At 48.2% G+C, this 24,815-nt stretch overlaps 4 protein-coding genes across 4 annotated transcripts; 1 reads left to right on the top strand and 3 right to left on the bottom strand.

Moving 5' to 3' along the window:
* Positions 1-494: 494 nt before the first annotated feature.
* Positions 495-2,175, bottom strand: LOC123125258 (peroxidase 40). Its single transcript, XM_044545779.1, has 4 exons — positions 1,792-2,175; positions 1,507-1,698; positions 1,244-1,409; positions 495-1,149 (listed from the first exon to the last, which is right to left on the bottom strand). Exons 1-4 carry the CDS (start codon positions 2,071-2,073, stop codon positions 743-745), a joined length of 1,047 nt encoding a protein of 348 aa, XP_044401714.1. The 5' UTR covers positions 2,074-2,175; the 3' UTR covers positions 495-742.
* A 5,827-nt stretch (positions 2,176-8,002) lies between these two features.
* LOC123125257 (uncharacterized) lies at positions 8,003-9,358 on the bottom strand. Its single transcript, XM_044545778.1, has 2 exons — positions 9,022-9,358; positions 8,003-8,876 (listed from the first exon to the last, which is right to left on the bottom strand). Exons 1-2 carry the CDS (start codon positions 9,326-9,328, stop codon positions 8,155-8,157), a joined length of 1,029 nt encoding a protein of 342 aa, XP_044401713.1. The 5' UTR covers positions 9,329-9,358; the 3' UTR covers positions 8,003-8,154.
* A 1,502-nt stretch (positions 9,359-10,860) lies between these two features.
* LOC123125256 (uncharacterized) lies at positions 10,861-15,277 on the bottom strand. The gene is made up of 2 exons (XM_044545777.1): positions 14,926-15,277; positions 10,861-11,745 (listed from the first exon to the last, which is right to left on the bottom strand). The coding sequence occupies exons 1-2, from the start codon at positions 15,209-15,211 to the stop codon at positions 11,033-11,035; spliced, it is 999 nt and encodes a 332-aa protein (XP_044401712.1). The 5' UTR covers positions 15,212-15,277; the 3' UTR covers positions 10,861-11,032.
* Positions 15,278-21,210: 5,933 nt separating this feature from the next.
* Positions 21,211-22,408, top strand: LOC123125255 (vegetative cell wall protein gp1-like). The gene is made up of 3 exons (XM_044545776.1): positions 21,211-21,852; positions 21,943-22,044; positions 22,151-22,408. The coding sequence occupies exons 1-3, from the start codon at positions 21,234-21,236 to the stop codon at positions 22,162-22,164; spliced, it is 735 nt and encodes a 244-aa protein (XP_044401711.1). The 5' UTR covers positions 21,211-21,233; the 3' UTR covers positions 22,165-22,408.
* Positions 22,409-24,815: the final 2,407 nt, after the last annotated feature.

Here is a 24,815-nt window from a genome sequence, read left to right as displayed (position 1 = left end):
CCGCTCGGGCTAGGGTTCGTAGCTCGGAGCCGTGTATGGGAGATAGAAGGAGTGATCACGCCATCGAGGCACGAGTAGCGGCCATGGTACTTTGTCTGGATGGCCACCACCGCCGTCTCGTCGGTCTGCGATTGGATGGGGTCAGCAACATCCGGATGCAACCTCCGAAACGACTCTGTGTAGGCCGTCATGTTCAGTACTCGCCCTCGCCTTCCTTGAGGTCTTTCCCGAGCACAAAGACTTCCAGTGTCGCCCCCTTTTCTTTCCGCCGTCACTCGATGGCCGGTGATGGCAGCAATGCCTAGGCGGTGAGGCCCCCAACGGGCAAGAAGACGGCGAAGGAGGGCAAGGATATTGATCCGATGGTCTACAGTGACTGACACGAGATTTTTTTTCAGGCGCCTGTTGAATAGAGGGTTCCTTTTTTGTTTTGTTTACTGGAAAACATCATGACACTCACCAACATGAATACACGGAGAAAAGCACAATAAAACTCAACCGAACACCTCCAACACGTACGTGAGATTAATTATTTTGACAAGCCAAGAACGCCGCACATCATCAGATACACCATTCCACATACATCATACTAGTCAGAATCTAGCAGCTTATTTCACGACGCGATGGAAAACATCAAACTAACTGAAAGCCACTACACAATACAGAGATCGACCTACCCAAATCCAATGCTAGCACGTTAAGCTTCTCTGCTTAATCGACCTGACCTTAGCTAGCTAGCCAGCTAGTTCACCACGCGGCAGTTACGGCGGACCTCGCCGGCGTCACGGCCGCCGGCCGGTGACAACCTCCCCATCCGCAGCATGGAGGCCGCGAAGTCGTCGAAGAAGAGGGCCGCGTCGAAGGCGTAGTCGGCCACGAGCGCCGCGACGTCCTCCGCCCCGGAGCCGGAGGGCGCGGCCAGCGCCTGGTCGGACGGCAGCAGGCCGTCGCCGGAGAGCAGGTTGATGTAGTACTGGTTGTCGAAGGTGGCCGGCGTGGCGAGGTCCAGGTGCGCCAGCGCCGACCCCGCCGACCCCGCGCACAGCTGCTGCAGCGACTGCAGGAACCCCGTGTCCTTGGCCGACTCGCCCACGCTGGTGAGCCGCGCGCTGAACGTCGTGCACCGTGCCTTGCCGATGGTGTGCGCGCCTGTGATCGTCATCGCGCACATTACAAGAATATACAATTGTGCACTTTCTCTCCCAAAAAATGTGCAATGGTTCAACCGACGACGGGACAGTACCGGAGAGGGCGACCATGTCTTTTGCGGTGAGGCCGACGTTGGTGAACTTCTGCACGAGCGTGGCGACGCCGGAGGTCGGCGCGGGGAGGTTGCTGTTGGCGGCCTGCAGGCTCGCCGTGCGGCTGTCCTTGCGGCCGGTCTCCACCTCCCAGCTGGGTCCACCAGACTGCATGCACCGGCCGGCGGCCATCCATTAGTGATCGTTAACGTGAGTGTGTACGCCCGCCGTAACCACTAGTGTATAAGAAAGCAAGGTGACATACGGCGACAACGGAGTCACGGGCGGCGATGGCGAGGACGTCGGCGCAGGAGACGGTCTCCGGGCACTCCTGCTCGAGCTCGGCCTTGATGGCGTCGATGACCTCGAAACCCCTGAGCGAGTTGATGTTCGGCCCCGCTGTCTTCTCGCCGACGAAGAACGGCTTGTCGTCCAGGAGCACGGAGCCGTCGCAACCCTGCATCACAAGCAACAACAGAGCAACACACTGACAATGGCGAGACTACAGAACGTGCGCGGAAGCTCAGCCAGCAGCTCTTGGAGTACGTACATTGACGAAGCAGTCGTGGAAGTGGAGGCGGAGGAGGGAGGCGGCCATGCGGGGGTCGGCGGCGACGGCCTGCTCGACGGCCGCGCGGACGATCTCCTCCGCACGGGGGCAGTCGGCGCCGAGGGACACGCCGGCGCCGGCACTGGCGCCGGCTCCACCGTATCCGATGCTCACGGAGGCGCCGGCGCTGCCGGTGACGCAGGACTTGTTGACGGGGCTGGCCACAGCGGAGGCGGCCAGTGTCGCAAGCAGCAAGGCCAGGGCCATGATGGCGCGCTCCATGGCAGTTGCAGGACAGGCTACCGCAGCTGGGGTGGTCTTGGAGTGACGCGGTCGATCAGTCTGTGCGCCAGTTGCTGGCCAGTACCTTGTGGTGATGGTGATGAGGATGGAGATTCATCTTGTCTCCATCACCTTTATATAGGAAAGAGAGGGAGAGCAGGTGAAGTGGCAGCTGGTCATGCCTCTTGCGTACAAGAGAATCCTTGGTCCTAAGTTCTGACCCTGTGTACGTAGGGCGCTACTCATTGTAATCTGTTGTAGTACAAGAGAATCATGGTGCATGTTTTGCTTTCGGAGCGGACGTCGTCCCAGGTACTAGTAGCAGGTGCGACCAATTCATCATTTGGGAATTGGGATGCGTGCATGCATGCATGGTAGGAGTACGTTCTAATTAAGCTTCCGATATTGGTAAACTGCTACCATGGCTGCCTAAAGTGCATACTGTACGTGGAGATTACCAGAGGCAGACATACCTGCTCAAATAAGTCACAAAGTTGAAAAGTAGACGAGTTTGTTGGTAATGAGACGCCATGCCAGCAGAGCCGCAAGGGCAGCAGCCAGACAAAAAGGTACTGCCTAATGTTCAGAATATTGCACATGTTCAGAATATTGCGGTACATGTAAGAGCATTTACAGCCGCAGGTTGCAAATCTAGACCATCAAACATCCGCGGACAGTGACCGGGCAGCCCTCAAAATTTACCATTTGCAACCACATACCCTATTTCTGAAACACCTATTACATGCAGTGCCGTGCACGACGATCATCCCGTCCGTTTTGGGCCGGATGGGCTGTCAAAACACACCGAAATTTGCTCATACTCACACCCGTATTAGTCCCATCGCCGTGTGATAAGCTAGTCGACCGGTTTAAATAGTCGGGTGGCTTCTGACATCATTGGATTCTTTGTGATTTCAAAAAAAAAAAAATCATTGAATTCTTTGTAAAGAAGATAGACTGTTACTATGAATCTCTTATGTGATATGTTTATCACATAGAAGATTCATAGTCAGCGTCTATCTTCTTTACTAGGAAAACATTCATGTCCATACTGCTTTTTATGAAATTAAAATTTGTCGAAAAAAAACGATGAACAAAATAAAAAAAAATACTGTCACTATAGTAGGGGTATCAACATACATGAATGAGACAAACTTGACACTCCACGAACAATCATCAGTTAGTGAAATGTTGTCTAGTGTCAAGTTATCTCGCTCACGCAAGGAGAATTGATAGACCTACACAACAACAAAGGAGCTTGCCGCCATGTGCCGGCGCGACTATTTAAGCTGGTCGGCGTCTGCCTCGCGCCGGCGACGTGGGACTAAAATTTGGGTGCACCGATAAGAGAGGACACAGCTTCAGTCGCTGCAGGTGGGACCGTTACGACATGCAGCGGGGTCGGCTGGCGCGCCTGAGCGCCCCATATCCGCTCCATATTTGGTTGGATATGAGGGGTGCCGATCAGTCCGAGCGTTTGGGGCTCGTATGATGGGCCTGACTGAGTCGTGATCGGGCGGACCGTCCAGACGTTTGAGGCGTGTTTGGGGCGCGCGGATGCAGATGCCCTAAGCTCACAATCCCCCCTAAAGAAAAACAATGAAAGGGCAAAGTCGAGCTCAGTTAAAACTTAAGCTGATCGTAAAATGCGGGCGACCTGGTCCTGTCGGTCACACGAGATGACGAAACCGCGCCGATTCATGCGCACCACCGCGGATCCACGATGATGTTTGCATCCTGCGAATGCATGGTACATAGTGGAGTGCTATGCATGCATCATATCATGATTCACGGGCTGGAGTTGGTGTGTGTGTGCAGGAAGCGGTCAAATTTACTGCGAGTGCGAGGTCGATCGATCGATCGCGACGCGCACTGCTCTATCGGTGGAAGCTCATCATCGTTCGCATCGCAGTGGTACGTACTCCCTTGGTTCTCAATTACCTTGATCCATGTTTATCTAGACACGAATGTATCTAGACACTAAACAAGTATAGATACATCCGCACGTAGACAGATTTAAGTCAACTAATTTAGAACGGAGAAAGTATTCGTACGTGTTGGACTTGGAATAATCACTCGCGCGCGGTAGAGAGATTTCATTTCACTCGGGGCGACCGGGTCTTGCTCACGCCGTTCGGCATGCATGTGCAGGCTGACCGATCCAAGAAAGGTTGTTCGAGGTGAAATTAGCTCCTTTTCTTTTGAGGCAATCGAGGTGGAATTAGCTGCTAGCAGCTTCCTCAGAGTGGGGCGGGCCAGCCAAACCAGTGCGTATGCACGTACCGTACGCACGCGCGTAGTCGGTGAAACCGTCCAGCGATGCTAGCTCGATGGGAAATGCAATGCCCTTGGTTCCTGAGTGGATACACACTCAATATACTCTTTTTTTAATGATTTCGTAAAAGCTCAAAAAGCTCAGATTCTTTTTTTTTGAATAAACTTGACTTCCTTTTTGCACTAGTATTTAAATTTTTGCAAAGGAAAAAATCCACGTTGACTTCTGGACAAAAAAATACTTATTGCTATATACTCCCTCTGTAAACTAATAAGATCTTTTACGTCACTATAGTGATCTAAACGATCTTATATTAATTTACAAAGGGATTGCGAATTATTATTATTCACACCTAGTCAAAGGGGGGGGGGGGTTCTTTTGTGTGTTTTTACAAGTACAATAGAAGGTCAAATTTATTTCAAAAACATTTTTAGAATTTTTTTACTTTCTATTTAGTTACTATTTTTTTCATATAGGGTGTACATACACCCAGAAAATAAACGACCATGTCCTCGAGTTCTTGATACATTTAGATACTTTGGGCGTCAAATTCTTCCTCTTGCTGCATCCACGGTGGTGCGCCATGAGCATGACTCTTTGTCACCTCTGGTCCTACCGTTTTGGCGGAGCAAATTTATTTAAATCCACAAGCTTGCAAAGGCAACTATCAGAAAGTCGTCATTGTAAACCAGAAGTTGCTTCAGGATGCAACCTGCCAAGCAAAATAGACAAACAGAAGAAAAAATATACCAAAAAGGGCTTGTGAAAAACCCGAAGACCACGACTCTCGATCGAATCCAGACAGATCCACCGGAATCAAAACCGACCGGATCCTGGAAGACCTATCGGAGACACACCCTCACATGCCCTCCGTCGGTGATAAGCTCACCAACAAAATAGGGATAGGACGTGGAGGACATTATTCTTACAATAGGACAACGTTGCTGCCTCACCGCCACAAACTAGTCGCATAGACACCCTAAAGTAAACATGAACCAAGTTGCCCACGCAGTTGGCATATTACGGTAAGGTATGCGAACCAACATGTGGTTGGATGGTTAGAGGGATAGTTGTATTCCCATACCACCAGCGTTTAAGTCCTAGTACTCGCATTATTCCTGAATTTATTTCAGGATTTCCGGCGATGCGCTTTCAGTGGAAGGAGACGTTCCCGTCGATGACGAGGCGTCTACGGTGACTTCGTAAATCTCAAGATGATATGTCGGCTCAGTCTCTCGAAGGTGCTCATAGGAATAGGGTGTGCGTGTGTGCGTTCATAGGGGTGAGTGTATACGCGTATGTATGAGCGCTTGCTTCTGTACTGTGTTCAAATTTTTTTTTACGGCAAGGTATCATTCAAAATCCACGATGAAAACATCCATGACTTGGTTGAGTGCGTGTGCTTATTACTGGAGATGGCATGTTTCCAGGAGTAGAAGACGAGAGATCGTGAAATAGAATGACACCACTCCAGAGAGATGGAGTGAGATAAGACAGGTCAAAAGGAGGGTCTCATGGTTTGTAAGCTGCCATGCATCTATGTTGTACAAAATGTCTTCCTTCAGTCACAACGAGAAGCAATATCGGATTTTGTGCGAATAGAAAACAGATTCAACACCTTATATCAAAGTCAGCCAATGTTTTTATCGGAGAGCTGAATCTTCAGATATTGGAACAAATCGAAGAATTTATTTATCCGCATAAAATATGCCAACAAATTTCTATCAATTGCAAAGAAATAATACCACTATGGAGGCTTCTAAATTGCCGATTAACCTTGTTTCTTTCTTTAGCAAAAATAGGAAAGATCATCACCCTCTGCACCGAGTGATGCACACAGTCCATCCTGATTAAGCTTGATGTGTTGTTATAATTAGCAATTAGGGACCTACGTTCAACCAAGTTTTGCTAACCGTTGTATTTGTGTCTATACTGGTTAAGGGCATCTCCAATGCTGACCCACAAATTTGCTCCGGCATCCGTCCGTGGATAAGAGGGACTAGTCCGCTGCCATCCAGCGATGCCCGCACACATTTCAACCACTGTTTCAACTAACCGGAGGAATTCATGCAAACACGGTGAATTTTCATATAAACCGGATGAGATTCATGCAAACAAGGTGGATTTTCGTTAAATTTTGAACATTTAGAACAAAAAAACACAAACATAAACCTACCCTGCGGCGGCGGCCGTCGTCCACTTACTTTGTATTCCGTATTGGTGACCACGTCCTCCATCTGCCTTCACCATGAGCGTTGGCGGGGTTTAAGACCCGTGAAATGAAGGTGTGGTCTTCGGCGAAAAAGAGTAGGACATAGAAGACAGACCGGCCCACATGGTACACAAGGCCCTGTTGCCTCCCATGCCCTACTCATTCTTGGAGGAGTCCGCGACCTGTCCATCGCCAGTGCCGGTGGACGTGAGATCGATGATGGAAGTGGACGGTCCATCACTATCCTCCTGCTACATACGCCAGCGGAAGTTGGATGGCGGCGCATACGACGCGCAGCTGGCAGTGTTATTGTCCTCGGCCACTGTTCGTTGCGAGCGACGCATAGAGCATGTGCGGCCTCGTAGAGCGCCGGCTGTTTGCCTCGAAGTTCGAGTTTGCCGCGACCATGGCGGCCATGGCCTCCTCGTTTGTGCGCTCACCGTAGATCTGGCCCTCTGCCAGCCGGTGCTGCTCGAGGAGGAACATATTTACCTCAGCTCTTCCTTCGCCATGGCGGTGTCGGCATAGGGGCCGGCGCAAGCTGCTCCTCCTCTGCCATGGCGGTGTCGTAGTGCGCCTGCGCTTGCTCCATGGTCAGGCCGACATGCACCAACGCAGGTACGGCGCGGTGTCATTGTCCGAGCCCGTCTCCATCGTGGGATCGACGTCGAAAACCTCTTGCGAACTAGCCGGCATTCCCAGCTCGATCTGCCAGGCGTGGCGGGACTTCCAGGCGGCTGCAAGAGCAACCACCTCGTGCTTCATCTCTGACAAAAGACTATCCCATGGAGCATTCCCGCTCGCGGTCATGGCGGATGTGGAGCAAAGGAGGATGGTGTGGAGCGGAAGTGTTGTGGTGTGGAGTTAGCCGGGTGTGGGCGCCTTTAAGTACATTATTCCGGGAGGCCAAGCGTCCGGGTGTCAATGCGCGGTGCCGGGGTTGGTTCCTCGACCGGCGAGCCTGCTTAATTGCGGGGTATGGATGGATGGGCATTGAACGGGTGTGGTAGATATCCTTCCCATACAGTAAACATCGCTCCGGCATTGAACGGGCGTGGACACCGGCACAGGCGGCTCTCTCGACCGGCGCCGCTTTAATGTCGACGCCAGTGAGAGGTGGCGTCCGCTCTGGGCCAGCGTCATTGCGGAGCGGCCGCCCTATAGAGGCATGAATGCGGGCAGCTGGCGAAAGGGCGGGAACGCGGGTGGAGGGTTTTGGGTTGGACAGGATAGTCAGGAGCGGGCGTGGCAGTGGTTCGGACGCCCGCAAAGCCCTCCCCCCACTTTCTCTCAGTAGATCGATGCAAGACTGCGTTCGATGGCACAACACGTCCAGACTACGTGGTTCGGATGTATGCAAGCAGTTTGAGGATCCGTGTTGAAGATGCCCGAATGCACTCCAATTTTTCTTAAAATGGATATTATGAAGATCCACGGTCAAATTAACGGTTCACATTCATTTTACAATAATAGCTTCATAGGGGTTATTTATCATTTTTATCATCGTGAGATCGTTACACTCACACGATGCTGGCGTCACTCACTGCCTTATTCCATGGTAGAGTAGATATGCGTATCTCCTTGGGGGCTTCAATTATGCTGCCAAGGCACGAACATGGTTGGCGCCACCGCTACGGTGGAACTTGGAGACAGCACAGTCCGTCGAGAAGAGCCCCGAGGAGAGATACTTTGGAGCGCCGCCCATGATGGGCATCTTAGCAGTGACATTCATCTTGTTGACATAGTCCAGCCGGTAGGTCTGGCCAAGGACACCGTCGACGACGTCTGTGAGGGAATGAAACTTGAAGCGGAGGTCAAGGTGCACCAGGCTGTCCTTCATGGTCTTGCCATAGCTGTGGATCTTGGAGTCCTCGTCGGTGATGGGCACCGCGCTGGCCGAGATGCTGAACACGCCCGCGAGATCCACCTTGACAGAGTTGACAGCGTCCGTGCGCTTCACGGATAGACCAGCTAGGGTCCTGGAGACCCACCGTGCATTGTTGGAGGTGTCTATGTTGATGGGTTCACCGTCGAAGGTGATCTCGATGTGGTCCTCTTCCTCGTCCCACTCGATGGCCCTGCGAGCGCCGACGAAGAGGCGGTGATCGCCGAAGCTCACGCCGAGGGACTGTATCCACGTGAAGGTGCGCTCGTTGACAGGGTTGTGGTTGCCGATGAAGCGCGCGTTGATGTGGAGGTCGGCGTCGGAGACGATGCAGAAGTCCTGGTCTTTCCTGCCGTGGAAGTAGAAGGTGACGCCGTCGCCGCCGGTGAAGCTAGGGTCGCCGCACGAGGTGCCGGGGTAGTTCGCACACCCTGCATGCGTACACGTACACATCAACAAACTCGATCACTACGAATCGATGGATCGACGATGCTAAGTAATCAGCAGTAAAAGAAGAATATAGTACGTATTTTGCTGCGTGTATATATGTGGGTGCATGCATAGTAGTGGACGTACTGCAGGAGGTCTCGCAGTAGCTGCATGACATCTCGCAGGACTTGGGGCAGAGGTCCGGGCACTGCGCCACGCAGGTCTTGCCCCAGTCGTCGTCGCAGATGAAGATGCGGTTGGGCTTGTTGTAGTTGGCCGGAGAGAGCTGGCCGTTGGCGTAGGACGGGACCTCGGGCTGGGGAGGCGTCCCGTCCCACGAAGGTGGAGTTTCCCAGAACCAGTTGGAAGGGGAAGGTGGCTGACCCATGACGCCGACCGCGAGCGTCGCCGCCACCAAGCTGCAGAACCACCCAATCTGCGGTACCTGAGACATTGCTGCTTTTCGACACGGCTGGGTGGTCGATCGAGATGATCTTGGAGTAGTGCTTGGTAGCGAGGGATTCTTATAGGAGATGGATGGATGGCCGTGACTTTGACATTGACAGAAAGGTTAATTGGAGGTCAAGTGACTTGTTTTGGGAAGTGAAGTAGGGGAAGGAAAGGTGCTCACAACTTGCTGGAATATATTGACCAAGCCAGGGTCGTCCAGTTGACATATATAGCCAGCTACACATACTATAGTCTTACACTACAGTATGCATGCACTTAGATTTTAGAGTGTAGTAAACCAGCTGCCGACGGCATGCAATGCATGTCACTGCTTCTTCACGTTATTAACAAGGCAAGTCAGTTGTTGCATACTGGAGTAGTACCTCAATCCACCGGCTCCTGGATTCCCGCTCCAAGCCCTCACACAAGTGACGCTCCGCACCTTTGCCTCCTCATCTCATCATCCGCGGCCGCTGCCGCAGCTGTCTCTCTGCAGTTTCCGAGAGAATTGGTCTTTTTTTTTCCCGAGAGAATTGGTCATTTGTTCATGAGGCCAAAATGTTGGCTCACCCAGGATTTCTCAGCTGGGTCTGTTAGGCCGCTTGTATTCTGGATCAAACTTTGAACATTTATAGAACTAAAAATGTGATTTGAATATGTTACAAAAAGTATATCAATGGATTTGTTTTCAAAAGATGATTCCAACCGTATAATTTTTGTCACTTTAGCTATATGTAAGTCGCCTAAACTTTAAATTTGGATAAGGCAATTTTCCGACCGTTGATTCTTTTGTCAAGATTCATGCTCTCATTTTTACTTGTATGTGTTTAGGCTAATTTTTGACTTGATCCCATTTGGGGTAAGTCGATTTTATTCTTAGGCTGAATTTTTGACGTGCCCCTGTTTGGGGTAAGTCAAAAAAATTCTTAGGCCAAATTTTTGGCTTGCCCTGTTTGCGGTAAGGCCAAATTTTTGACTTGCCCAGTGCCCGGTCTACATGGAGGAGCTGCCTGGCAGACAATGGTGGAGTCACAAACTTGTGCGACTGCTCTCATGCATTCCATAGAAGTTGCATCGTTGAGTGCCGTCGATATGCATGTCTTGCCGGCATGACATGGCGCCATATCTCGGTTGTAAAAATTGTGCGTACATGACGACCGGGCTGCATTCTCGTGGGAGACGGCTGCGGCGGTTGCACAACCTATCCGGCGCCATCCGCGAAGTCGCACGGCCCCATACATTATGCATGGTCGGTGCTGGAAGTTATTTTCCGCACAGCCCCATGCTCGCCGGAGTTAATGGCAGGTCAGTTTGGTAGAAGAAGATGAGAGGGTGAAAGGAGGAAGACAAGGGTATTTGTGTCTCATATCTAACATAATGGCATATAGTGGAGGATGAAAGAATTGTAACGGCATTTTCCCAATGTGCAGAATTGTAATGACATTTCGCCAACTCATGAAAGTTGTAGTGGCATAGATTCAATTAACCCTCGTTAACATACTCAATATTTCGGAGAACATGAATAAATCATGGATAGTACGTTGATTCATATCCAGACTAACATTATCGTTGTAAAACATTAGCTTCATAGAGCTTATTTATTCTCGTGTGGTCCCTACACACACTCTCTTATTCTTTTGCGGGCAGTCCTTACACACACTCAACTAGTACTAGTAGCATGCTTGTCGTATTATCCTTGGGGGTCCATTTACGCAGCCAAGGCATGGACACCACCAATGTGCCGAAACTTGGAGACGGCACAATCTGCGGAGAAGAGGCCCGACGAGAAGTACTTTGGCGCGCCACCCATGATGGGCATCTTGGCAGTGACATTCATCTTATTGACGTAGTCGGACCGATAGGTTTGGCCAAGCACGCCATCGACAACGTCACTGAGGGAATGGAACTTGAAGCGAAGGTCAAGGTGGACGAGACTGTCCTTCGCGGTCTTGCCATAGCTGTGGATCTTAGAGTCCTCGTCCGTGATCGGCACGGCGCTGGCCGAGATGCTGAACACATTGGCGAGATCCACCTTGATGGAGTTGACGACGTCTGTGCGTTGCACGGATAGACCGGATTGGGCCTTGGACACCCACTGGGCATTGTTGGCGGTGTCTATATTGATGGGCTCCCCGTTGAAGGTGATCTCGATGTGGTCCTCGTCCTCCTCCCACACGACGGCCTTACGAGCGCCTACATAGAGGCGGTGGTCGCCGAAGGTGACACCGATGGCTTGTATCCATGTGAAGTTCCTCTTATTCACGGGGTTGTGGTTGCCGATAAAGTGCGCGTTGATGTGGAGATCCACGTCGGAGACGATGCAGAAATCCTGGTCCTTCCTGCCGTGGAAGTAGTAGGTGACACCGTCGCCGCCAGTGAAGCTAGGGTCGCCACACGAAGTGCCCGGAAACTCCACACACCCTACATACAAGGATCAAACTCAAAGGTGTATAAATCGACACTAATCCAAAAGTGAAATTTAAATTTGTTATGCAACACATTGATGGACATATGTTCGACCCCCGCGTCGCCCCCGCTCGGGCGACTCGGGCGGGTACCCAGCCCTAGCCGCCCCCGCTCCCGAATCCACCTTCCCTCACCCCGCCGCCGCCGGAGGACGCCGTTGGGATGCACCCAGGGACCGACGGCGGTGGCGGGGATCCTCCTCTCTCCCACGTCTCACGGGTGGTGCGGAGTCCCTTGCGCATGCGTAGGCGTGGCAGATCTGACGGCGACGGTGATGGCCGCGGCGGCGGTGGCTGGCCCTATCGCGGGCGACGGCGACTGCGGCGCGTTGGGCGGCCCGGTCACGAGCGGCGGCGGGCGGCGGCTTGGTGGCACCTCTGGTCAGATCTGATCTGGCCAGTGCAGCCGGCGGTGGTGGACATCTCCTCCGTCGGAGGTGGTCGGCCTGAGGCTGGATGGTCAGATCTCGGGATCCGTCATCTAGTTCCAGCTGCGAGTCGGGAAGACATGGTTGCCGGTGAAAACCGAGCCGATGGCGGCGTTCTGCGCCATTACCTTGATGAAGGCATCATGGCACAAGTAGAAAAGGGGGCTTTTGTCCCGGTTGGTAAGGGCCTTTAGTCCTGGTTTTTGAATCGGGACTAAAGGGTCGTTACTAATGCCTCCCCCCTTTAGTCCCGGTTCTTACACGAACCGGGACTAAAGGCCGTCCACGTGGACGCAGCCTGGAGCTCCACCTTTAGTCCTGGTTGGTGTTACCAACCGGGACTAAAGGAAATTTTATGATTTTTTTTTTTGAAAATTTTTTTTGCGAATTTTTTTTAACTTTTTTTTTTTGATTTTCAAATTTCTGAATTATTTTAACCTCTAATCTCTCTAATCACCATCCCTCATCACTGCTCAATTTATCCTCTAATCTCTAATCACCCCTCATCATTCCAAATCATCTAACTTCCCGGACGGTCACCCATCCTCTCACTACTCCAGCCTGAGCACGCTTAACTTCTGGGTTCTATTCTCCCTCGTTTCCAAGTCTGCACTTGTTGTTTTCCTGACAATAATAAGATGTCAATTCTATTAACCCTCAGGAATTTAGCTTGAGCATGAAGTGACACATTTCACTGTTTGAGTTTGAAACTATTGTTTTAAAAAACAATAACTATTTAGTAACACTAATATTTCTGGAATAATTAGTTTGACCACAGTTTGACTAGATTTGACCAAAATTCAAAAAAACAGAAATAGTTATTTAGTAACACTAATATTCTAGAATAATTAGTTTGACCATTGTTTGACCACAGTTTGACCACAATTTGAATTTTTTTGAATTTTTTTGCCTCTCCAGATCTTAAAAGCCCCGTATCTTTTTTTCTGTTAGGTTTTTGAGGATTTTGAAAATGTTTAACGGGGTTCCGCCAGTTAAATTTGGATGTAACTTTTCGAGTAGATGATTTTTCATATAAAAAACTTTTTCATCCGAGTTCGTATGCAAAAGTTATGCCCATTTTAAGAAATTCCAGAGAGATTTTGCAAATAAAGTCGAAATTCATATTTGTTAATTTTCCCAACAACTAGACCACATATCACATGGGAAACTTTTTTTATTTTATTTTTTTGACATTTCCATCATTTTCTTTTGTTTTTTCTAAAACTGAAAAGGCGGTCCACACGGGGGGGGGGGGGGGGGGGTAGAGTTTGATGGGCCCTTTAATAGCAAAAAGAATTTTCATAAAGAATGTTTTTGTTAGACATTTTAATAGCAAAAAGCATTATCATAAAGATTTTTTTGTTAGAAACTAAAATAACAAAATCTGTTTTTGAATAGAATCATAAAACACAATAATAACAAAATCAAAGAATTCAAATTTGAAAACTAATGGCACTAAGAGAAAGTTTATAATTTTTGTGACCTAAAAGCAAAAAGAATTAAAAAAATAAAATTTAATAAAATAAATAAAAATAGCAACAGTAAGTATTTTGTTGTAAGTAGAAACAAAATAAAATAAATAAAGCAACAAAGAAAAAAAAGTGCCATCTACTGGGCCACCACGGCCTGAATACGACTAGAAACCCAACCATGGGCCAGGATTCAGGCCCGCAGGTGGCCCAGTAGGCCCACAGTGTACGGTTAGGCCCGAAAGCCTGCAATTGAGAGGAGCTCGAGAGGGTGGACGCAGCAGCGCTTATAAACCACTCTCGAGCTCTTTCAACTAGCGAGGTGGGACTAAACTTTGGCCGCGACGCGGGCATCACATGTCCTTTGGTCCCGGTTGGTGCCACCAACCGGTACTAATGGGCATTGCACCCTTTGGTCCCGGTTCGTGGCACCAACCGGGACTAAAGGGCCCAAATGAACCGGGACTAATGCCTTAGCCGCACGAACCGGGACCAATGCTCACATTAGTCCCGGTTCGTGACTGAACCGGGACTAATGTGAATATTGCCCTGTGACGAAAGCCCTGTTTTGTACTAGTGTGGTGCAATGGCTGTCAACCCACTCGTGCTGCTCGGGGTGGTCTTCCAGATCGGACGATGGCAATACTGCGGTGTCGTTTCTCTCTTGGGAGCATCGTTTGTGGAGCAGCATTGCAAGACAGAGGCAGCAGGTGGAGCGGCTTCGTCTTGCACGGAGCTTCGGTGGAGATGTCAAATCATGCCTGGCCGACAGGTGCTACGCACGACAGATCTTCCAGAATCTTCGCGTATGGATGGACGAGCGCGGGACGGTGGCGCCGTGGGGCGCCGTGGTGGCGTCGACGGATGGACGTACTGGCAAGGATGATGCGGATCTCCTCCTAAAGATGGGTCAGCGGTCCGCAGATGATGGTGGCGTCTAAAATGTGTGCATGTGGTGTACGCTTTAGGTCTGCTGCACCGGTTGTTTGTTCCGATACGTTATGTGGATGGATCGGCGACGACACCGGTTTAGATATGGGGAGGGAGAGCACTTCATATTATCGAGTTTTGTAGGTGTGAGTAGTGGCTTCGGGTAGCTTGATATACGTTCTTGTTAGACCTTGGTAGAATAATAAATAAAGATGACTGCATGCATCGATTTATACAAAGGTAGGGATTTTAACCTCCTTTTCAGGGAAAAAAAACATTAATGGACATATGAATATATACTGGACGTACTGCAGGAGGTCTCGCAGTAGCTGCATGACCAGGTGCAGGACTTGGGGCAGTGGTCCGAGCATTGCGTGACGCAGGTCTGGCCCCACTCGTCTTCGCAGGTGAAGATGCGGTTGGGCTTGTTGTAGTCGACGCTGAAGGGCTGGCCGTTGGCGTAGGAGGGGACCTGGGACTGCGGAGGCGGGGTGCGGCGGGAAGGAGGAGGGGTGTAGGGGGGACGCTGGCCCGTGACGCCTAGCGCAAGTGCCGCCACCAGGAAGCAGCACCAGCCTACCAGTGCCCGAGCCATTGTTGCCACGACAAGGGTGGTCGATCTAGATGAATATTGCTGTGTGTGTTGTTGTTGGTGTTGTTGTTGTTGTTGTTGTGTGGCAGCTGTAGTGCTAGCGAGGGATATCTTATAGGAGATGAATGGCTGTGCCTTTAACGGAAAGGTTATTTGGAGGGCAAGTGACTTGTTTGGGAAGTGCCGTAGGGCAGGATAAAGTACCAGGTGACTTGCTGGATGGAATTGACCAAGTCAGGGTCTACCATCTACTGTAGTTGACATACATATATATGGCCAGCTAGGTGTATGCATAGCCGTGATATTTGCATGCGCCTGCATTTTATAATGTAAAAATAGCTGCCGACAGGTACTTTTGCTGCTTCTTCACATGATCAAGCCAAATTATTTGTGGCACACTCACTTGATCCACCGGATCAGCATCTGTTTCTCTGTAGTTTTGGAGGAAAGGGTTGATTTGTTCAAGAGGCCAAAATGTTGATTCACGCTGGAGGACTGAAACCATTCCATTATATATCGCCGTTCTCATGGATTCTCAGGTATATACTCCCTCCGTCCCAAAATAAGTGTCTTAACCTTAAAATTGTCAAGTTATTCTCCACGCATTATTAACATGTGAAAATAGGTATGGTATTTAGAAAATTAAAAAGACGATGCCTACGCGGTTGGCAATATTGTGACTTTGCAAGGTGGAATCAATCATCAAATTTTAAAAGCCAAAAGGGGAATCGGTGGAGCTATCTGCGGTGCTGATTACTGGAGATGACATGTCGTCAAGTAGAAGAAGGAGAGAAATCAGGATATAATGGAGCTGCTCGAGAAAGATGGAGAGAGATAAGATAGGTGTACGAATCTTGGAACGATATTCATTTTCTAAATAAACATGTGTGAATAAATTTCAAGCAATTGCAAAGAGGGAAAACAAACCTACGGTGGCCTCTTGCCGCCCAACCTTGTTGGTTGGCGACCCACGTTCAACGCCGATTCTAGGAAAGCAAACCCGATTGTGCAACCAGATATGGGGTTTAATTCCCTGCAACAAAAAGATATGGGGTTTAATTCGCTCCCAACATTTGGGAAAATGTGATGAAATCATTACTGTTACAAGTATATGCTTGCAAGAAAACGAAAAGTGCATACAAAGGCGGAGCTCCATAGAGCTGTTTATTTATTTTTCAGCAAAAATACTATTTTCACACACTGAAAAAATCTCAAAAAAAGTATATACATAGATGTATATTTGTAGTATACAAGTATAAATTTCATGAACATATATTTTCATATGTAACGTACACAAAAAGATAAATACACAGATTAAAATGGGTTTTTTCTTTGTTGTTTTTGGGCCAGGTATTTTTATGTAGCATGCAAATAATCGAATTACTTGGTGAAACTTTGTACATACTTGAAGAAATGCATGTATTTATATAAAAAATGACATTTTTTGAAACTTTTAAATATATTTTGATTTTTTTTCAAAACGGGCTCCATGGAGCCCGGCCTCTGCAACGCCCCACCCTGCAAAAAAAATGTCTATTATACATATTAGTTTCGCAAAGCAGGTGAGGGTAGGGTATTTTGGAGGCCGAGCGCTAGGGAGGCCTTTTTTTAAATGAACTTTCGGTTTAAAAAAGATCTGAAAAAACAACACCATGAAATACATTGAATTGCAAGCTGGAAAAAATCATGGACTTTCAGAATGAACAATGCATGTGTTGAAAAGCCACATGTTTTTTTTGTAGCTCCCATTTCAATGTGTTCTGTGATGCAAATTTGCACACATGTACATTATGTGTGTCAGTATATGTGTATTCATTTTTTGAAACGTGAAACTACAAATTTTGAGTTTTAATAAAATTCGCCTCCATGAAGCTCGGCCACCATTTAGCTTTTTCGGCGAGGGTCGTCCAGTTGACGTTATCTACATATGCAATCCTACAATATGCAATTATCCGTGGAAGAGGATGTTTGATTTATGGGTGTATATAAACCCTATATGAGAAAAAAAAATAGTAAAACATTCTTAAAATATTTTTAAAATAAACTTGACTGTTATTATACTCTTAAAATTTTCCACAAAAGAAAAAAAAAGTTGACTTCAGAAAGAAAAAATTTAGGCCAAAAAAGTGTGAATAGTGACTTGTATACAGCAATAAATTTGTTTTTTCAACTGAAGTCAACAGTGGTTTTTATTCGCAAAAATTTACATACTAGTGCAAAAGAAAGTCAAACTTATTTCAAAAAGACATTTGAGTTTTTTTTGAATTATTAATATTAATTTTTCCCATATAGGGTGTATGTACACCCAGGAACCAAAAGGCATTTCTCATTATCCATGTACTATCAAGAAGGTACCCAACTGTAAAGAAGCCGACATCATGTTGTTGCTTCCTCGGGTCGGTGACTACCAGCTGCCGACTAGAGCATGTAGCGATGACTTGGGCGAGAGAGAACAGAAGCATGGCCCCTTCTTTCTCTTCTCATAGACACAACGGGCCTCTGTTTTCCACTATTCAGGCCCGTTCGCATATTGGCATGTTCACGATGGTGGTGGATCTTGGGCGCGCATATGTCTCGCTTATAGCCTATCGTGAGATGTAGGGGGGCAATTTGATTCCTTACCACGATTTGGTTTGGAGTTTGACGATTTGCCACTCCTTATTTCGTAATTGCTTTTTTGCCATTCCTTAGTTGGGACTTGGAAGATTTGCCCCTGCCCACGAATAAACCCGAGATTGCCCCTGCCCGGCTGCCCCCATCCCATTTGACCACTCACGACACTAATTCCAGAGAGATAGGAGACGACGACGGCGACTATAGCATAGGCCACTCCGCTCCATCACCGCCGACGGCACGGCTCACCTCCTTGACATCCTCTCCAAATCCCTCTGCCCCGCCCTGCTGCCTCCCAATTGACAGGCACTGGACACGGGAGAGGAGCTCATTCCCCATCTGGCTCGCCCGACCCTGTGCCCCAGCCCCCAGCTTCCTGTCGCCGGCAGCGCCACCGACCCCGATCCCTCTAACTTGTCAAGATAACCAGCCCCCAATCGCCCTGTCGCACGCCTCCGAGCTGCGGGAAGCCCGGCGCCGGAGCCCACCCTACCTATCCTTCGCGCGTACCTCTGACCAAGGGGAGGCTCCCCGTGATCCCTGCAGAAGACCGGAGCGGCACCTAGGGCCCTCCCGAGACGCATCCGGCACAGGTGTAGTGGCTAGCCATGCGCCTGAGGCGGGCCGAGGTCCCAGGTTCGATCCCCGCAGCGCGATCCCATCGGGAGCGACCTGCAGGCGAGCCACCGGGCGGCGGCGGCCTAGAGCGGCGCCCTGGGGCCTCCCCGCGGTGCGTCTCGGCTGACATCTGGTACTCCAACGGCGCAGCCGCCGACGGCTGCTATCAGCAGAGGACGGCGGTGCCGGCGGGGGCGGTGAACGGGTACCGGATGCAATGGTGAATCGGCTGAGTACACTGGTCAAACTAGCAGAAGGGTATTTTGGTCCACTATTTTATGCATATATTATGTCAATCATTTGTAAGTATTGTTTTTGTGTGAAAAAAGTGGCTAAAAATCAAAGTGCAAAGTAAAGAGTGGTAAAGAATCAATTACAATGTAAGGAGTGGCAAATTATGAAAGTGCAAAGTAAATGGTGGCTAAAAATCAAAAAGCCCGATGTAGGGCAGCCTCGCCCGAAGCGAGTGTTGTACTGGACCGGCCCAGCGCACGGGAGGCAAGCCACAACCTCATTTTTCTGGGGGGGGGGGGGGGGGGGGTCATGTTTTCTGCTTTCAATTTTTTTATACTTCAAAATATTCTAAATATATTACAAAAATCACATTCATTAAAACAACTCGTCATATGGTTGTGCCATAATTTTATGATGGGTCTTCGTTTTAAAAATAGGATAGTTCCGAGTCTAGTTTACCGGACGGTCAATAAATGCATATGAAAAGTGATGTGCCCAGTATTAATCAATGAAACACCGGCTCGACGCAGGATTTCAATAGAACGAAAAACATCATAAGTAGTAGTAATTGAAAGCCCTGGGACTACAACCGGAACTACCTGATCCATTGGAATATGATAAGGGATAGGTACTTCATCCGCCCGTATCATTGTAGAGTGATCGCTAGCTATCTGGCTTGCAAAGGTGGTCCAGGAGATTACTCTCTTCTAGCAAGCAAGACAAGATCCAAGTGGAAAAGCTAGTCTATTTTTTATTGTACAGAATGCAATTCGATTCCGGACTGGTTTCGAATAAAGGGAATGCGCGAGTGGGAGCAGAGGATTGGGGCTCTAGCTCTGGAGACGGTTCGAAGGAAAAGAAATGGCTTCAAACAAAGTAAGAAAAGCTGGTATTAGGTTTTTCGTAGTTGGAGTCATGTTTTAGCTGCTCTTGGCAGGGTTGACTTAATGGCTTAGTTTTCCTTCTTTTTCTTTACCAGAATCAGAAAAGTTTCATAAAATATTTGAAAAATCTTAATCAAGCATTTGAAAATATGTTAAACATGTATAGAAAATGTTTCTCATGTATACAGAAAATATACAATGTGTATGACAAAAGTTGATCATGTATTTAAACATTCTTAATCAAGCGTTTGAACAATGTTAATCAAGTATTGAAAAATGTTAATCAAGCATTTGAAAAATATTAAATGTATACAAAATATATACAATGTGTATGAAAAGAATGTCGATCTTCTATTTAAAACATGTTAAATGTGTAAAAGTTGTTGATGTGTATAAAACAATGTTGTTCATGTGTTAGGTATTTTCTAAATAGCAATAAAATATATTTTTTCACAAACAATGTACATTTTCGTGTACACCAGGAACATTTTTAAACACATGTATCACATTTTTAATACATAACTACTTTTTGAAAAATATATGTTTTTATGTCTACTTTTGCTTAATGTAGGTTCCACATTTTTTGTATACATGATCAACCTTTTTATATACATGTTTACAATTTTTAAAATACATGATCAAATTTTCTTATATATAAACAAAAGGAAAACAAAGAAAAGCAAAAAAACTGAAAAAAAAACAATGGAAATCAAAAGAAAGGAAAGGAAAAAATCTGAAGAAAAACACTACAAAAAGAATGAAAAGCAGTGAAAACCAAGGAAGAAAACGAAGAATACCGATGGAAAATATGAAAGATAAAAAGAAAACCAAAGAAAAAGAAGAAGGAAAGAAAAGGCCAGTGAAAACCAAGACAAAATAAATACAAATAAAGTAAAAAAATAAAAACAGATAAAGAAGCGAAATACCTGGTGAAAACAAAAACAAACATAAAAACTAGGGAAGGAACAAAAAAGACGCATTCAAACCGGCGAAGTGATCGCGTACGAGCGAGCGCAAAAAAAAAAGATAAACAGGCCGGCCAAATTGCTATTCAAGGGAAAAAGTCCTTCAGGCGAGAGAAGCTAAGGACTCGCACAAAGCGGCTCCTGTACCGGGTCTCATTCCATGGCTTTATGTGTACATTTTTTTTAACACAGTACAGACGCAAGCGCTTATATACATGCGCATACACTTATTCTTATAAACGCACACATGCACACCCTATCCTATGAGCACCTCTGAAAGACTGTGCCGAAATCCTGAAATAAATGCGAGCACCAGGATTTGAACTCTGATGGGCTGGGGATACCACAGTCCCTCTAACCATCCAACCACAGGTTGGTTCGCGTGTACTTTTTTTAGTTGCCTCAAAGAAAAGTGTACGTTTTTTAGGTTACGAACTATCTTTTTTCCGGCTGAACTATATATAATATCTTGACATTTGTTTCTTCAAAAAAAATGTTCCGTGCTATCTCTATAGTAGAGACGAGAAATATTGTAAGTCTAGAAAGCAAAAGCTAGCGGCCCAGCACCTTTGACTCCTAAGGATAACGGTTCAAAGTATTTCATGAATTTTCAAGTGTTTTCTATCTGTACCGAGCACTATAAATGAAGCATGAGGAGAACCTCGTACGTCCCACATCGACCCTCCAGCCGCTCCTTACCCCACGCAAGCAATGGCGATCTCCAAGCTCATCGCATTGTTCTTCGCTTTCGCGGCCGTGGCGGCGACGCTGCCGCCGTCCGAAGCGAGGGTCCAGGGGTTCACGACCACAACCGGGAACCAAGAAGAAACAGACCCTTCGTCCAAGGCCGCCGCCCAGGCCGGAGGCGCCCCCGGCTTCTCCCTGCCGTTGCCTCAGATCCCCGGCCTTCCGCCATTGTTCGGCGGCTTCCCCTTCCCGCCGCTGCCTCAGATCCCCGGCCTTCCACCGTTGTTCGGGCCGCTCCCCGGCGCGCCAGGCGCTCCACCATCTCCCGGCATCCCACACTTTCCGCCCAGCGCTGGCTCTGCTGCCGCCCCTGCGCCGCCACCGCCCGCAGAGTGCCTGACGCCGTTGATGCAGATGGCGCCGTGCGTGGACTACCTCACCAACATCACCGTCGTCGCGCCCCCGTCCACGTGCTGCGACGGCCTCAAGTCGGTCATCAGCGGCGCGCCCATCTGCCTCTGCCACGGCATGAACGGCGGCATGAGCAAGCTCTTCCCCAGGCCCATCGATCCGATCCGGATGCTCATCCTGCCGCTCAGGTGCGGCGCCATGCTGCCACTAGGGACGCTTCTCACGTGCTCCAGTAAGTCGCAGCTTTTACGTGTGCCTTTGCTACGGTTTTGTTCTTTCGTTCCGTGTGGATCGTTAATGAATTCATGGTGATGTTTCACAGCTCAAACCCTACCGCCGCTGGCTCCTCCTAGTTCCACTCCAGCGCCCCCTGCTTCTCCCGTGTCTCCGGCGCCTGCTAGTTCGCCCGTGTCAACACCTACAGGTAATACAATCCGTAAACACACCAGCCTGAATTCTGTGATATATATGCATGCATGTCCTCTATAATATCCTATGTATATTATTCCCTTCTGAATTTTTCTTGGCAGAGGCATCCCCATAAAAGCAAGAAGATGATGCATGGTTTGGTGAAGATTATTATATTCATCAGTTGATGTTTAGTTGCATAGCCGCTTTAGTTTTACCAAGACGTAGAAGTACTAAGGATATTCCCGAGTTTACACAGCCATGGAGAGTATAGTCGTGTATAAGGTCGTCAATGGATAGCATACTAGATGAATATATATTCGTTATTTGAATGAATTCCTACTTTTTTTTATTGATTGGAATTTTTTGTAGGTAGCTTACCAGGCTGACCGCTTCGTAAAAATGAATGAATTTGTTGTATATACATCTGTGTTGCTTGTGTTCAAACTTAGAAGTCGTGATAAAAAATTCGAACCGGCCATCGTGGAACAACGTTCACATCATCAGAGACCTTGGCTTGGCAGGGGCATGCAAAGGCAGAATAACGAGCCTCTGTTTTCCTGTTAAAAAATGGGCCTCTGTTTTCCTGGCCCACGAACGAAATGCTGCAGGTCTACCTCGCAGCTCGCAGCTGTCCGTTGGCTTTGCCTAAAAAAGAAAAAAAAAGGTCTGTCTGCTTCTTCCACGTCGACGCGATGACACAACACGCGGCCAAGGGCGCGCTGGCGTGGCGCGACCCGGACCTGCCCAACACGTGGGAGGATTCCCGGGCCGAATTGCAGGAACGACCCTGCCTTTTTACGGATGCGCCGGTTGCACCCTGAAGAACCGCCTCCTAGTTGTGTCGACTGTCGAGTTGGAAAAATGTTTTCACCATATGGAAATATCTGCAAAAATGTTTCACCATATGGAAATATCCCGACGGTGTATAAAAGGACAGTTAGAAATTAACACCAGTTGGGATAAATCTAGGACCCCAATAGCTGGCCACGGTTTGTTAGCTAGGGTGGTATTTACGAACCCCTAAATGGAATTTTATATGTACTGGGTGAGGCTGGATTGGTATTTTTAACTGCCATGTCATTGTTTAATTTTTCGAGGAGGTTTTGGCAAAAAATATGCAAGCGTCATATGTAGATATGACTGTTTTGGGGACATTCGTCGGGATTGGGCTTCTAGCGAACGTTCGCCAAATATCATTATGGTAAGTCTATTGGTTCGCATCCCAAATTCTTCGTTTTCGAGTCAAGAATTTTGACTAATTTTTTGTAGCATCCTCACAATGAATAAGACAGTTGGAAAATCACATTAATTAGGATAAAAGCTATAGAAAATAATTTCAATCAGTGTGATGATCCTCCGCTCGACATGTAATCCGTGGGCCCACATGTGACTTTATCACATCTCCACTTCTCTAGAAATATATCTATCTCCTCTCTCTTCTTTCATCATCCATAGTGGCGCGTCTCACCTCTCTCGTCTCTCTCCCTTCCTCGATACAAATCACGACGCTCTAGGAATCAGAACTCACCATGTTGCACCATCGTGTTGCAAGCACGCCCTCTCTCACCTCCTTCTCATCCATCCAGATCGTGACGTTCGTCGATAGCCAGTCGTCGATGTCCCACACCGTTGTTGCAAGCGCCCAAGGCGCTCATGTGGGCGCGCTACTGCAACGATTTCACGAATCTACGTACCGCGGGGATCTCGTCTCCTCATCGGTGGTCGTTTCGACCTTAACGGTGTAGGCATAACAATACGATGTTCGGTAGATTACGTTCTTTTTGGTAACTAATGTGTGTTCCTAGGGTCGGGTTGGGAGGGTGACGTGTGTGCGTGATCTAACAGTTGGGGTGAATCCGCCGCACGGCTCGTGAGAGGGAAAATCATGGGGTTTTATTGCCAGCCAACGCCTAGCGTCGTCCTAGAGTTATCGGCCTGCACACAAAAATTTACGTTTACAACTGTTTTTGTTGGTTTGGGTGAAGTGCCGGTGTCGTGGAATTGTCACGGCAGATGTCCTCGTGCAAGGACTTAGTCGTGGAGCCATCGCAACTAGGAAGCTTAAAGGGGTTAAACGGGACAAAGGACGCGAGGATTATACTGGTTCGGCCCCTTACGGTGAACGTAAAAGCCTACTCCCGTTGAGGTGGAATTACTTGGGGTTTCGATGACCAGGGAGCTTAATCGCTATGCCTGGCTATCGATCTGTTGTTTCTTGTCTTGAACCGCCGCCGGGTCGTCCCTTTATATAGAGAGGTTGACGCCCAGCGGCTCTCAGAGTCCCGGCCGGCTTATAACAGTGTCCGGCTCAGACTCTCAACTATTCTTGCCTTACACTACAAGTCTTGCCATAACGGCGGTTTATCACTACGGGCCTTAAGCCGCCTCCGGGTCTTAAGCCCATTACTGACCCGCCATCCTCAAGCTTGGTACTGGGCTTCACGTGATGATCATTATAACGTAACCCGGCCCCTCCTGGGCGGGTGACTCTAATGGTTATATCCTCAACATTAGGCCCCAGATTGATTTGAACCGGTTCACGTCAATCTTCAAAATCTTCCGGCTTCTGCCTGTGCAAAGGTTATAACCCGCGATGACGTCATCTTCTGGATTCTTGATAACCCGCCATGACGCCATCTTCCATTAAATTCATTTTTTATTCTGTCATATCCCAACGGATCTTATCTTTAATGACCATCCCGAAAACCGAGGCGTTTCTGCGGCAAGATAATCATGTCTTCAGCCTCCTCGTTTCCCGCGCCCATTTACCAGCCGTCCCTTATA

Source organism: Triticum aestivum, chromosome 5D (assembly GCF_018294505.1).
Source record: "Triticum aestivum cultivar Chinese Spring chromosome 5D, IWGSC CS RefSeq v2.1, whole genome shotgun sequence".
Classification (NCBI taxonomy): domain Eukaryota; kingdom Viridiplantae; phylum Streptophyta; class Magnoliopsida; order Poales; family Poaceae; genus Triticum; species Triticum aestivum.
Note: the sequence above shows the minus strand (reverse complement) of the source record. Positions and strands in the feature narration are given on the sequence as shown.